This window comes from Microcaecilia unicolor, chromosome 8 (genome assembly GCF_901765095.1).
Source record: "Microcaecilia unicolor chromosome 8, aMicUni1.1, whole genome shotgun sequence".
Classification (NCBI taxonomy): Eukaryota; Metazoa; Chordata; class Amphibia; order Gymnophiona; family Siphonopidae; genus Microcaecilia; species Microcaecilia unicolor.
In genome coordinates this window covers 11,439,205-11,453,072 of record NC_044038.1, presented here as the reverse complement: position 1 = coordinate 11,453,072, position 13,868 = coordinate 11,439,205, and the positions used below count along the sequence as shown (strand labels likewise).

Below are 13,868 nucleotides of genomic sequence, written 5' to 3'. Positions count from 1 at the left end.
CAGTACAAATAAAAAAAAGTAGCACATATGAATTTATCTTCTTGGGCAGACTGGATGGACCGTGCAGGTCTTTTTCTGCCGTCATCTACTATGTTACTAAGACGGATCTGAACGTAGAATTCCATCTTGAAGGAGTTCAGAGGCAGGTAACTGAGGTAAAGCCCTTTCCCTGAATCCACCCAGAGAAGGTTACAGCTTTAGAAAACTCTGCAAATGTTTTGAACTTAAGAAAACAAGTGAAACATAAAAAAAGCTGACCAGCTGGAGGGAGTTTCTCTCAGGAGGAAGAGGTTTGCAGATGACTTGAAGACTTAGGTTTTTCCCATCTGGAAGTCATCAATGTTGAATACTTGATTACTGGTGTCAGCAAAAGAGCTGTGTAACAGAAGATAATATGATAAGGTGAGGTCCTTGCTGCTGCCAACCAGAATTTTGTGACGTTCAGGGCCAGCCCTGGGAGGGAGACAAATCAGGGCAATTGTTCCAGGCCTCCATGCCATGGATGCAGGTTGGCGCAAAGCTTGAAGGAGGCACAGCCTGCCAGTGGATTTCCAGAGTTTCTACTTTGAGTCCCAGTATATCTAACACTGGTCCTGGTGACATTCGACTGCAATGTGTCTGCTTCTGTTTGACCTGCAGGCCACCTTCCCTTGTGCTTATCTGTGGGAGCACCCAGGTTCCTAATCATTGGGTAACAGCTTTATGGGTAATTCTTCCCAGACTCTGATGAGTTTCTAAGAGGATAAATCCCTCCATTTACACAACTGTGACAGTAATTCTTTAAAGTGACTCTTGTAGAGATGCCAAGTTACCCAGTTCCAGGCTGGAGATTTTGGGACAGTCCTAGATTTCTGTGCACCCAATCCTAGTGCATTGTGGGATCTACAGCACCAATTTCAATGGGCAGGATCAGGCACTACAAATCCGACACTGATCTGGGATGTAAGTTCAAAACCAGGGGTGTCCCACAATCTGAAGCCTGGAACTGGGTATCTTGGCATCTCTGCCCTTGACACTGATGCTTTAGGACAGTGGTTCTCAACCCATTCCTCGGGGCACACCCAGCCAGTCAGATTTTCAGAATATCCACAATGAATATGCACGAGAGAGAGATTGACGTTATCATCAAGACTAGGGGTGTCCCACAATCTGAAGCCTGGAACTGGGTATCTTGGCATCTCTGCCCTTGACACTGATGCTTTAGGGTAGTGGTTCTCAACCCATTCCTCGGGGCACACCCAGCCAGTCAGATTTTCAGAATATCCACAATGAATATGCACGAGAGAGAGATTGACGTTATCATCAAGACTAGGGGTGTCCCACAATCTGAAGCCTGGAACTGGGTATCTTGGCATCTCTGCCCTTGACACTGATGCTTTAGGACAGTGGTTCTCAACCCATTCCTCGGGGCACACCCAGCCAGTCAGATTTTCAGAATATCCACAATGAATATGCACGAGAGAGAGATTGACGTTATCATCAAGACTAGGGGTGTCCCACAATCTGAAGCCTGGAACTGGGTATCTTGGCATCTCTGCCCTTGACACTGATGCTTTAGGACAGTGGTTCTCAACCCATTCCTCGGGGCACACCCAGCCAGTCAGATTTTCAGAATATCCACAATGAATATGCACGAGAGAGAGATTGACGTTATCATCAAGACTAGGGGTGTCCCACAATCTGAAGCCTGGAACTGGGTATCTTGGCATCTCTGCCCTTGACACTGATGCTTTAGGACAGTGGTTCTCAACCCATTCCTCGGGGCACACCCAGCCAGTCAGATTTTCAGAATATCCACAATGAATATGCACGAGAGAGAGATTGACGTTATCATCAAGACTAGGGGTGTCCCACAATCTGAAGCCTGGAACTGGGTATCTTGGCATCTCTGCCCTTGACACTGATGCTTTAGGACAGTGGTTCTCAACCCATTCCTCGGGGCACACCCAGCCAGTCAGATTTCAGAATATCCACAATGAATATGCACGAGAGAGAGATTGACGTTATCATCAAGACTAGGGGTGTCCCACAATCTGAAGCCTGGAACTGGGTATCTTGGCATCTCTGCCCTTGACACTGATGCTTTAGGACAGTGGTTCTCAACCCATTCCTCGGGGCACACCCAGCCAGTCAGATTTTCAGAATATCCACAATGAATATGCACGAGAGAGAGATTGACGTTATCATCAAGACTAGGGGTGTCCCACAATCTGAAGCCTGGAACTGGGTATCTTGGCATCTCTGCCCTTGACACTGATGCTTTAGGGTAGTGGTTCTCAACCCATTCCTCGGGGCACACCCAGCCAGTCAGATTTTCAGATTATCCACAATGAATATGCACGAGAGAGAGATTGACGTTATCATCAAGACTAGGGGTGTCCCACAATCTGAAGCCTGGAACTGGGTATCTTGGCATCTCTGCCCTTGACACTGATGCTTTAGGGTAGTGGTTCTCAACCCATTCCTCGGGGCACACCCAGCCAGTCAGATTTTCAGAATATCCACAATGAATATGCACGAGAGAGAGATTGACGTTATCATCAAGGAGGTAGTGAACGCAAATCTCTCTCTCGTGCATATTCATTGTGGATATCCTGAAAACCAGGGTGTGCCTCAAGGACTGCATGAAAAACCACTGCTTCAGGGAATACTTTAATTGTAAACAATTTTTTTTATTGAACAGGGAAATAAAGATACATTAATTCAAACAGAAACATGTGGTGGTCAATATTTTTACAAGATTCATTCCTGCTTGGGGAAGAGGATGAGAGTGGAGGAGTGGTCTAGTGGTTAGAGCACTGGTCTTGACATCCGGATGTGGCTGGGTCAAATCCCACTGCTGCTACTTGTGACCTTGGGAAAGTCACTTAACACTACCTCAGCTACAAAATTAGATTGTGAGTAGGGTTGCCATATGTCCTCTTTTCAGGGCAATGCACAGTGTACCTGAATGTAATTCACCTTGAGCTACTCCTGAAAAGGGTGTGAGCAAAATCCAAATACATAAAATAAATACTTGGTCACCGAACAAGAACACACTTGCCAAGAGGGAGAAAAGGCAGAATTCATGCTGTCTCAAGACTACTATGAAGTTGCTCAGGCATACCCAAATGAGGAGGAGTGGCCTAGTGGTTAGGGTGGTGGACTTTGGTCCTGGGGAACTGAGTTCGATTCCCACTTCAGGCACAGGCAGGTCCTTGTGACTCTGGGCAAGTCACTTAACCCTCCATTGCCCCATGTAAGCCGCATTGAGCCTGCCATGAGTGGGAAAGTGCAGGGTACAAATGTAACAAAAATAAAATAGATACTATTGGAGATTCTAAATGGAATGTTGCTACTATTGGAGATTCTACATGGAATGTTGCTATTCCACTAGCAACATTCCATGTAGAAGGCTGCACAGGCTTCTGTTTCTGTGAGTCTGACGTCCTGCACGTACGTACATCACAACCCTCCATTGCCCCAGGTACACATAAGTACCTGTATACAATATGTAAGCCGCATTGAGCCTGCCATGAGTGGGGAAAGCGTGGGGTACAAATGTAACAAAAATAAAATAGATACTATTGGAGATTCTACATGGAATGTTGCTACTATTGGACATTCTACATGGAATGTTGCTATTCCACTGCGCAGGCTTCTGTTTCTGTGAGTCTGACGTCCTGCACATACGTGCAGGACGTCAGTCTCACAGAAGCAGAAGCCTGCGCGGCCACATTGGTGATCTGCAAGAGCCGACTTCTACATGGAATGTTGCTGGTGGAATAGCAACATTCCATGTAGAATCTCAAATAGTAGCAACAGTGGAGGAGTAGCCTAGTGGTTAGGGTGGTGGACTTTGGTCCTGAGGAACTGAGTTCGATTCCCACTTCAGACACAGGCAGCTCCTTGTGACTCTGGGCAAGTCACTTAACCCTCCATTGCCCCATGTAAGCCGCATTGAGCCTGCCATGAGTGGGAAAGCGTGGGGTACAAATATATATATAAAAACAAAATCCTGATGCCACTCCTGCGCTGGTCACCAACTGCCCATAGAGTAGAAAATTCAGGTCTTCCCTGACTCTTAACACATAGCTTACACAGCTCACTGGTACTTCAGCTCCCTTTTCTCTATATTAAAGTATTAAGATATTGAACAGTAGAAAACAACTGTTCATGTAAACCTTTTAAAGGTCTGATTTCTGTTTCCCTTTTACCAAGGTCTTTCTCTGTGGCAGATTTATAAGAACAGTGGCACGCCACTTACCAAAATAAAAGTCTGGGCATGCATGAGACACATTTATTGACATCTAATGCACGCCAAGCTCAGCCAGCTCAGTGGCAAGTGCAGTGGCGTACCAAGGGTGGGGACGGTCCACCTCGGGTGCACGCCGCTGGGGGGTGCCACAGTGCGCGCCTGCTGCGAGAGTTCGCTAACTTCTCTCGTTCTCTGCAGCTCCCTCTGCCCCGGAATAGGTTACTTCCTGTTCCGGGGCAGAGGGAGCTGCAGCGAACGAGCAAAGTTAGTAAACTCGCAGCAGGCGCGCGCTGCGGCACCCCCCCCAGCGGCATGCACCCAGGGGGGCTCTTTCGCGGGGGGGGGGGGGGGGGGGGCGCTGCACCCATGGGGCGGGGCACCGCCCCGGGTGTCCGCCCCCCTAGGAACGCCACTGGGCAAGTGCTATACACTGCCAGATGAGGGGTCTTGGATTTGGGGAAATGGGGATACAGATGCTGTAAGGAAACTTGTGGTGGCCTCAGCTAGTTGTAACAAAGCTCCTTTGCTCAGTTGAGGATGACTGTTTGAAGCTGGAAACCCTGAAGTAGCAGGAGGAAACTGCAGAATGGGAAAAAAGAGAGATCTGTGTTACTGTCTACATGCATTGATTTCTTGAGTTGTAATGGAGCTTCAAACAACTTGCTACAAAGATTTATTACTGCTCTGACATTTGGCCTCGGGGCTTTTTTGTAAGAGAAGCAAAACAGAGAATTCTGGCATCTCTTGCAACATCAGAACAGTCTCGGAGGACAGAGGGAGGAAGTCAAAACCGAGCTAGGCACTTCAGGTGGTGTTGTGTTCTTTTTCTTTGCTTTGTTCAAGCAGAAGCCTGCTTCCCCTAACTACAGTGGCCTCAAAACATTTTAACCAAACTTCCTTTTCCACTAAATCTCCCTGAATCTTGCACTTCTTGAAAGTGGAAAATATGATGTTGCAAGAGTTTGCAGAATGTTTGTGGTGTGTGTGTTATGGGGAGGGGAGGGGGGAAGGGAGGGTGGACATTTATGTTCGTGGCTATGGGGAAGTAGACTAATGATTAGAGCAGCACACTGAAACTCATTTCATGCCTCACTCACGGCTTGTCATACAAGTAGGAGCGCTCACTCCAAAGTGATATAATCACTACAGGGGTACATTGTTCTACATGTCTATACAACTCTGTGGAGTTATGGATTTGAAAGAATTTGACCCCTGAGGAAGGCTCTCCAGCCAAAACATGGCCTGTGTTGGGTCCTTTTATTGGGTCAGATTTACTATTGGCAAATAAACATTTGGCCACCTTTTACCGGTGGTTTGCCTTGGTTACTTGGTAATGTCCCACTTTCACCCTTCTTGTGTGCTTTCTGCTCTTTTCCTGTGGAAAGGGCGCAGACCCCTTTTATTTGGGTTTTTTTTTCCTCACAATAACTGGGAGTCCTTCTACCAGCAATTCACAACCGTCCTGTCTCTCTTTTCTCTCCCCAGATATGGCTTACCACAGCTTTCTCCTAGAGCCCATCAGCTGTCATGCCTGGAGCAAGGACAGAACCCGTAAGTGCATTTACTGTTTGTAAACGCCTTCTACCCCAAACACGTGAGAAATAAAATAGCCGAAGAAAATGGAGTCAGAGTAAGAACAGATGTGGGAAAAAAAAGGGGTGTGGCTGGAATTTGAGATTTTGCTGAGCAGAAGTAATGACGTTTTCTAACCCTAATTTTGTAGGGCAGGCCATGGTAGTTAATACTTTTGAGGGACAGAGATACCTGGTGGTGGTGGTCTTAAGTGCTACTTGTTGTTTTACAGAAATCGCCTTCTGCCCAAACAACCATGAAGTGCACATCTATAAGAAAAGTGGAGACAAGTGGAATAAACTTCATGAACTCAAGGAACACAATGGACAGGTGACAGGTGAGAGCACATGGGTGGAGTGGGAGAAAAGGAGCAGTGTCTGGGGCGAGAGAGTTAATGGCTGTTAAGTGGAAGTGGTGGATCCCAGGTGACAAGTGAGAGGGAACTTCACATGGAATGATGCAAAAGATTTCATACTGAACAATGTTTTTGACCAATACAAGATTGTTACACTAGTCACTGAATTACCTTTTTTTTTTTCATTTTACAAGGGTCACTTGCAAACAGTAATACAGAGATGACTGTACATTAATACAATATTAGAGGAAAACAATGTGAACTAGATAAATGGATTATATACAATCTTTCTCTTTCTTAGACCACAAAATAAATAGGGAGAGTGAAACAAGACAAGGAGATCAATTAAACGACAGTAAACCAAAAAAACGTGGTATTGACCTGATTATCCCCATTTATCTGAATCATCATTCCACATTGATCGTCTGGTTGGCTTCTTCAAACCCAAGACGGCGTATAGTCAATTAATTTCGTTGGAAACATACTTATTGTCCAATATTAGTGGAAATAATACACCTGATTTCATTTTTTTCTCTTTTAAAACCAGAAATTATTTAACAATACAAACACTTGAATCTCTAATCCCAGTTTCACAGGCTTCGCTCCTTTTGAATTAATATACTAAGAGGAATAATTTCAGAGGCTGAATTACCTTGTTTAACTAAGGATGATGTAATCAATTTCATGTAATCTTACTAGCCTGTCACGCAGTCCGGTACAAGTACCGTTGCCGTCAGCATCCCATTCCCATCCCAGGGCTATACGAGTGCAATACAGATAAAGAGCAACTTCCCTGACTCTTCCAGGCATCGATTGGGCTCCTGAGAGCAATCGCATTGTGACCTGTGGCACGGACCGCAATGCCTATGTCTGGACCTTGAAAGGAAATGTCTGGAAGCCCACCTTGGTCATCCTCAGAATCAATCGGGCAGCTCGATGCGTGAAGTGGTCCCCCAAGGAAAACAAATTTGCTGTAGGCAGCGGCTCCAGGGTCATCTCTATCTGCTACTTTGAGCAAGAAAACGACTGGTGAGTTCTCGCCCAGATGCCGGGGGCCTGTCGGATGACAGGCACAAAGGACCATGGTAAGGGATGATGGGAGAGCAGTAAAGTACATCGGTGGTTCTCAACCGAGTCCTCAGGGCACACCTAGCCGGTCAGATTTTCAAGGTACCCACGGTGGATATGCATGAGAGAGATTTGCGTACAATGGAGGCAGTGCATGTAAATCTATCTCATGTAAATTTACTGTGGACATCCTGAAAACACGATGGGACCGGGTGGACAATTAATGGTCCTCAAGGGCCACAACTCAGTCAGGTTTTTCAAGATTGCCACAATCAATATGCATGAGATCTATAACTTGTATAGAATGTTTGTACGTTTGGGTAACTTGCCAGGTGCCCTTGACCTGGATTGGCCGCTGTCAGGGACAGGATGCTGGGCTCGATGGACCTTTGGTCTTTTCCCAGTGTGGCATTACTTATGTACTTACTAGTAAAAAAGGCCCGTTTCTGACACATATGAAACGGGCGCTAGCAAGGTTTTCCTCATAATGTGTATGTTTTGGAGAGTGTATGCGAGAGTGACTGTGTGTGATAGAGAGAGTGAAAGTGTGAGTGTGTGTGTGAGAGAGAGAGTGAGTATGGGTGTGAGCGTGTCTGTGAGAGAGTGTGTGTGTGAGAATGAGAGTGTGTGCAATTGCGTATGGGAGACACAGTGTGATAGAGAGAGAGAGAGTGTGTTTCACACAGATACAGTGTGTGCGTGAATCAGAGTGTGTGTGAGGCACAGATTGTCTGTGAGACTGAGTGTATGAGACCAAGCGAGTATGTAAGTGACTGTGTGACACATAGAGAGTGAATGTGATACAATGTGAGACATAGAGTGTATGAGAGTGAGAGACAGAAACACATAGTCTGTGAGAGAGAGAGTGTGTGTGTGTGTGACAGAGATACCTCCCTCCCTCCCTCTCTCTCTCTCTATGGTGTCAGGCCCCCCTCTTTCTCTGGTGTCTGAGATTGCTGCCACTGCACCTAAGCAATTGGTGTGCTGGAGGAGAGGAAGAGAGAGAGAGAGTGTGTGTGTGGGGTGGGGGGGATGTGTTGGAGGGGTTCAGCTTGGAAGAAGAGGGCTGTGGGGGATTGTGGATGCGCTGCCAGATGAAAGTAAGTGAGTATGTGTGTGTGTGAGGGGGGGGGGGGGGGTTCAGGAAGCAATGGCAGATGACAGAGTGAGGGAGTGTGTGTGTGTGTGGGGGGGGGGGGGGCAGGGGGTACAGGAAGCGCTGCCAGATGAGAGAGTGAGTGTGTATGGGGTTTCATGAAGCGCTCCCATCCTTGAACCCCCTCCCCACCTCAGTCCCCTTCTCTCATTCAAGAACCCCCTCCCCAGTCTCTCCCATCCAAAAACCCCAGTCCCCTCCCCACCCGTCCCCTTCTCCAATCCGAGAACCCCCTCCCCAGTCTCTCCCATCCAAAAACCCCAGTGCCCTTCCCACCCGTCCCCTTCAAGCATCCAGGAACCCCCTCCCCACCTCAGTCTCCTTCTCCCATTCAAGAACCCCCTCCCCAGTCTCTCCCATCCAAAAACCCCAGTCCCCTCCCCACTCGTCCTCTTCAAGTATCCAAGAACCCCCTCCCCACCTCAGTCCCCTTCTCCCATTCAAGAATCCCAGTCCTCTCCCCATCCGTCCCCTTCTCCCATCCGAGAACCCCCTCCCCAGTCTCTCCCATCCAAGAACCCCAGTCCCCTCCCCACCCGTCCCCTTCAACTATCCAAGAACCCCCTCCCCACCCCCTTCTGCTTCTCCCATCCATGAACCCCTCCCACCTGTCCCCTTCTCCCATTCAAGAATCCCAGTCCTCTCCCCATCCGTCCCCTTCTCCCATCCGAGAACCCCAGTCCCCTCCCCACCCGTCCCCTTCAACTATCCAAGAACCCCCTCCCCACCCCCTTCTGCTTCTCCCATCCATGAACCCCTCCCACCTCAGTCTCCTTCCCATTTGAGAACCCCCTCCCCCCCACCTGAGAGCCCCACACCCTTCTCCCATCTGAGTCCCTCCCCACCTACCAGCTCCATTCTCCTGCCGCCCAGGCCCACCACCCTCACTGCCTTAAAAAAACCCCCAATTTGAAGCACTGGAGTAACAGGCAGCAGCGCCTCGCGTCTGCCCTTCTACTAAAAATCTCTTCCACGACGTCATTGGGCCTTCCCACATTGAGTCCCGCCCTCCTCTCAGGTAACTTCCAATTACCGCGAGGGCGGGTGGGACTCAATGTGGGAAGGCCCAATGACGTCGTGGAAGAGATTTTTAGTAGAAGGGCAGACGCGAGGCGCTGCTGCCTGTTATTCCAGCGCTTCAAATTGGGTTTTAAAGGCAGGACAGCGCCGGGAGCGGACTCGCAGCACCCCCCACCCGCTGACATCTGGGGCGGAGCGCCCCCACCACGTCGCCGTCGCGCGTTGCTGAACTTGGGAGGGAGGGAGGGAGAGTGGTGCTCGGGCGGTCGGGGCAGGGCTACCTGAGGCGCGCGGCGCGGTTGGTAGCCAGCGTTTCCTTGGCAGGGGGAGGAGTAGGGAAACACGCTCCGCGTGTTTCCCTACTCCTCCCCCTTCCTTGATGCGGTCCCTGCTTTCATTTTTCTGTTGGTTTTCCGCCCTCGACGTCATGACGTTTGACGCGAGGGCGGGGCAGCAAGTCGTTCAGTGGCTTCACCACCACGAACTTACGAACCGTTCTGGGAGTCTGAGTGACTTCAGAACGTTGTCCTCAGAACGTTGAGGGTGCCTTTTATTATATTAGATATACAAGGGAAGCAGTACATACAAACCAATTTCATGCGTATTTATTGTGAAAATCCTTGAAAACCCAATTGGGTTGTGGCCCTCAAAGATCATAGTTAGTTACCCAATCCTGAGCTATAGAAACCTCTAACCTGGAAAGGGCAAAGCCAGCTTAACACACAATCGCAGTAGGATTGTGAAGAGGCAGAACAACATGGCAGGACTGTGGCACATTCGTACATTTACCTGGACCAGGGCTCACAGCTAAGGACAAAAGGAAACTATTGTGATCTTCTGTAGCCACTTCTGTTTTGCAGAGAACAATACTGTAGGTATGGCTAAATGGACTCGGAAATAAGCACATGATAAGCCTCAGAAACTAGTTCTGCTTCAGCAAAAGATAGTTATGTTCACCAGTAAACCGGACATAGATAAGAAGTGAATGGCTTGAACGTATCATTGGTAGAACATGTCTTCTCCATCAGAACGGGGGCCATGTTTTACCTTACATACAGAATATTTAAAAAGGAAAACCAGAGGTTCTCACAGAAAAAGAGAGTCACATTTTTGGCTGTCTGGGGCCCTTATTTGCAAAGTCTAAGCCATAGAGGTCATAGTTTACTTTTAAATGCAGGGTGAACTCCACGGGCTGTTACTGAATGGTTTTCCAGGTCTGGGGTAAAGGGGGGGGGGGGGGGTAAGGAAGGGTATGGGAGAGGGCGGGGGGAGGATAGGTATATTTGATGGGGTAATAAATGTTGGAATAAAATTCACAAATGCTGCATGTTAGTTAGCAATTGTTGTATATTTAGATCGAGGTTGGATGGACGTTGTATGCAGAGCCTGTATGACAATGTTTGTGTTGCTGCAATGTCAATAAAAAACGTTTAAACATAAAAAAGGAAAACCAGTACAATTTCAAGGTCTGGTTTTGTACGTGTGTGCATGGTTTAGGAACACAACCAGCATCATAAGCAGAGAAGCACACTGATAGCTGGTACGGAAACATACAATTATCCAAAATACTTCTAGTGCGTAGACAAGTGCTGAAGAGCCAGGCATTAGGCATCTGACACATTTTTGAAGCTGCTGTGCAATGTACATCAGATGTGTTTTTCTCTTGCTTTATAGGTGGGTTTGTAAACACATCAAGAAGCCCATTCGCTCCACTGTCCTGAGCCTGGACTGGCACCCAAACAACGTACTGTTGGCGGCAGGCTCCTGTGACTTCAAAAGCAGGTGCGATAGAAGGAGCTCAGCTCTCCAGTGATAGGAAGGGGCACCTTTCCTACAAGACACCCTCCCCCCTATTTATTTAGCCATGTAGTTTCCTCCTTTCTCTGCAGAGTCAAGGTGGGTTCTGGCCCCTTAAGCTTATTTTTTTGCTATTTTAATTCTACTGTTCTTAGCAAGTCAAACCAGGGCTCCTTCTGGAACCCTCTGTCGTGGGTACTAAACCTGGATATTCAGTATTACCTTTATTTTATTTACGTCAATTTATATACCGTATCTTATTGCAACTGCAAGACAGAACGGTTTACAGTTTGTAAAATAGAAAAAGAACAATACAACATTATATGTACACTTTGGACAAACAATGGAACACCAATCATTACAGGAAAGCACAGCAAAACCAAAAATTAGCTACCTTAAGATAAAAACAGTATAAATCATGATTTAGTATACAGGATAGCACCGCAAATACAGAATTGAGTACATAGTATAAACTACACAAATATAAACAGTACAAATTATGCAATGACCATGAATGCTGTCTTTGTGGCATCCCAGAAGAACTGACGTGGGGACCGAACGAGGTCATTTCTACATGACAGTTCAGGTAGCGCCACTGAGCAAACCCATTCCCCCCCTCTGCCTCCCCCTCTTTATTTTTGCCTGGGTCTTTCCTTATTCTCCTTTGCTGTTCCAGCTCTATTAGAGCCTTCCCTGCTTCAGCTGTCAATCTCAACTTTCTGGGGTTATTCCCTGCGCCACATCTAGTCTAGTCCTAGTGAGAGGCAGAGACCCCATGACAAGTGTGCTTTTGAGTCGGGCTGATGTTGCTGTTCAGTGGTGGAGACTGCCTCCTCCTGGTGAGTTACTGCAAAATGCTCAGTCAGCTCAGGTACCTCCACAGTCTTTGATGGCCATCGCCATTCATTATGGCCAAGGCCAGCAATACTAATCTCAATTTAGAAAAGAGTGGAGGAGTGGCCTAGTGGTTAGGGTGGTGGACTTTGGTCCTGAGGAACTGAGTTCAATTCCCGGCACGGGACTTGTGACTCCGGGCAAGTCACTTAACCCTCCATTGCCTCCCGCATTGAGCCTGCCATGAGTGGGAAAGCGCAGAGTACAAATGTAACAAAAATAAAATAGATACTATTGGAGATTCTACATGGAATGTTGCTATTCCACTAGCAACATTCCATGTAGAAGGCTGCGCAGGCTTCTGTTTCTGTGAGTCTGCAGAAGCCTGCGCGGCCACATTGGTGATCTGCAAGGGCCGACTTCTACATGGAATGTTGCAAGTGGAATAGCAACATTCCATGTAGAATCTCAAATAGCACCAACAGTGGAGGAGTGGCCTAGTGGTTAGGGTGGTGGACTTTGATTCCCACTTCAGGCACAGGCAGCTCCTTGTGACTCTGGGCAAGTCACTTAACCCTCCATTGCCCCATGTAAGCCGCATTGAGCCTGCCATGAGTGGGAAAGCGCAGGGTACAAATGTAACAAAAATAAAATAGATACTATTGGAGATTCTACATGGAATGTTGCTATTCCACTAGCAACATTCCATGTAGAAGGCTGCGCAGGCTTAGGGTTACCATTTTGTGTCCTCTGAAAAAGAAGACACATGTCACGCCCCTGCCACGCCCCTTCAGGTCGGGTTCCGCCCCTACTCCCCCCCCCCCCCCCCGTCGCATAGTCCCCTCCCCCCATCACATACCCCCCCCCCCCTCACTTACTATCTAGCCCTGGTGGTCTAGTAGTGTCTTCTCTTCGGGGCAGGAAAGAGCCCCCTCTTTCCTGCCCGGAGCGCTGCCTGCCCTTGCCTGCTGCATCCTCCTCGGTCTGGCTGGGGATTCAAAATGGCCACCGAGAGTTGAAGCGGCCTCGCGAGAGTTCAACTCTCGGCGGCCATTTTGAATCCCCAGCCAGACCGAGAAGGATGATAGACAGGGGAGGCAGCGCTCCGGGCAGGAAAGAGGGGGCTCTTTCCTGCCCCGAAGACGTCACTAGACTACCAGGGAACATGGTAAGGAAGGGGAGGGGACGGGAGACCAGGTCACCAGACCCACGGCGCCGATCGCCCGCCCACCGCACGCACGCGCCTCCCCGCACCCGCGCTCACGTTTGTCCAGAAATCCGGACAAACGTGGGCGCGGGCAAAATCCGCCGGACGCCCCGGACATGCCCTCAAAAAGAGGACATGTCCGGGGAAATCCGGACGTATGGTAACCCTACGCAGGCTTCTGTTTCTGTGAGTCTGCAGAAGCCTGCGCGGCCACATTGGTGATCTGCAAGGGCCGACTTCTACATGGAATGTTGCAAGTGGAATAGCAACATTCCATGTAGAATCTCAAATAGCACCAACAGTGGAGGAGTGGCCTAGTGGTTAGGGTGGTGGACTTTGATTCCCACTTCAGGCACAGGCAGCTCCTTGTGACTCTGGGCAAGTCACTTAACCCTCCATTGCCCCATGTAAGCCGCATTGAGCCTGCCATGAGTGGGAAAGCGCAGGGTACAAATGTAACAAAAATAAAATAGATACTATTGGAGATTCTACTTGGAATGTTGCTACTATTGGAGATTCTACATGGAATGTTGCTATTCCACTAGCAACATTCCATGTAGAAGCCTGCGCGGCCACATTGGTGATCTGCAAGGGCCAACTTCTACATGGTGGAGGAGTGGCC

At 48.4% G+C, this 13,868-nt stretch overlaps 1 protein-coding gene across 1 annotated transcript in view; it reads left to right on the top strand.

Moving 5' to 3' along the window:
- Positions 1-13,868, top strand: part of ARPC1B (actin related protein 2/3 complex subunit 1B) — a 43,337-nt gene that overhangs the window by 16,094 nt on the left and 13,375 nt on the right. Inside the window, exons 2-5 of the mRNA XM_030211029.1 lie at positions 5,723-5,788; positions 6,042-6,146; positions 6,971-7,193; positions 11,083-11,190. Of these exons, the coding sequence (XP_030066889.1) occupies positions 5,725-5,788; positions 6,042-6,146; positions 6,971-7,193; positions 11,083-11,190 (500 nt within the window). The 5' untranslated portion in view covers positions 5,723-5,724. The remainder of the gene's footprint in view (positions 1-5,722; positions 5,789-6,041; positions 6,147-6,970; positions 7,194-11,082; positions 11,191-13,868) is intronic.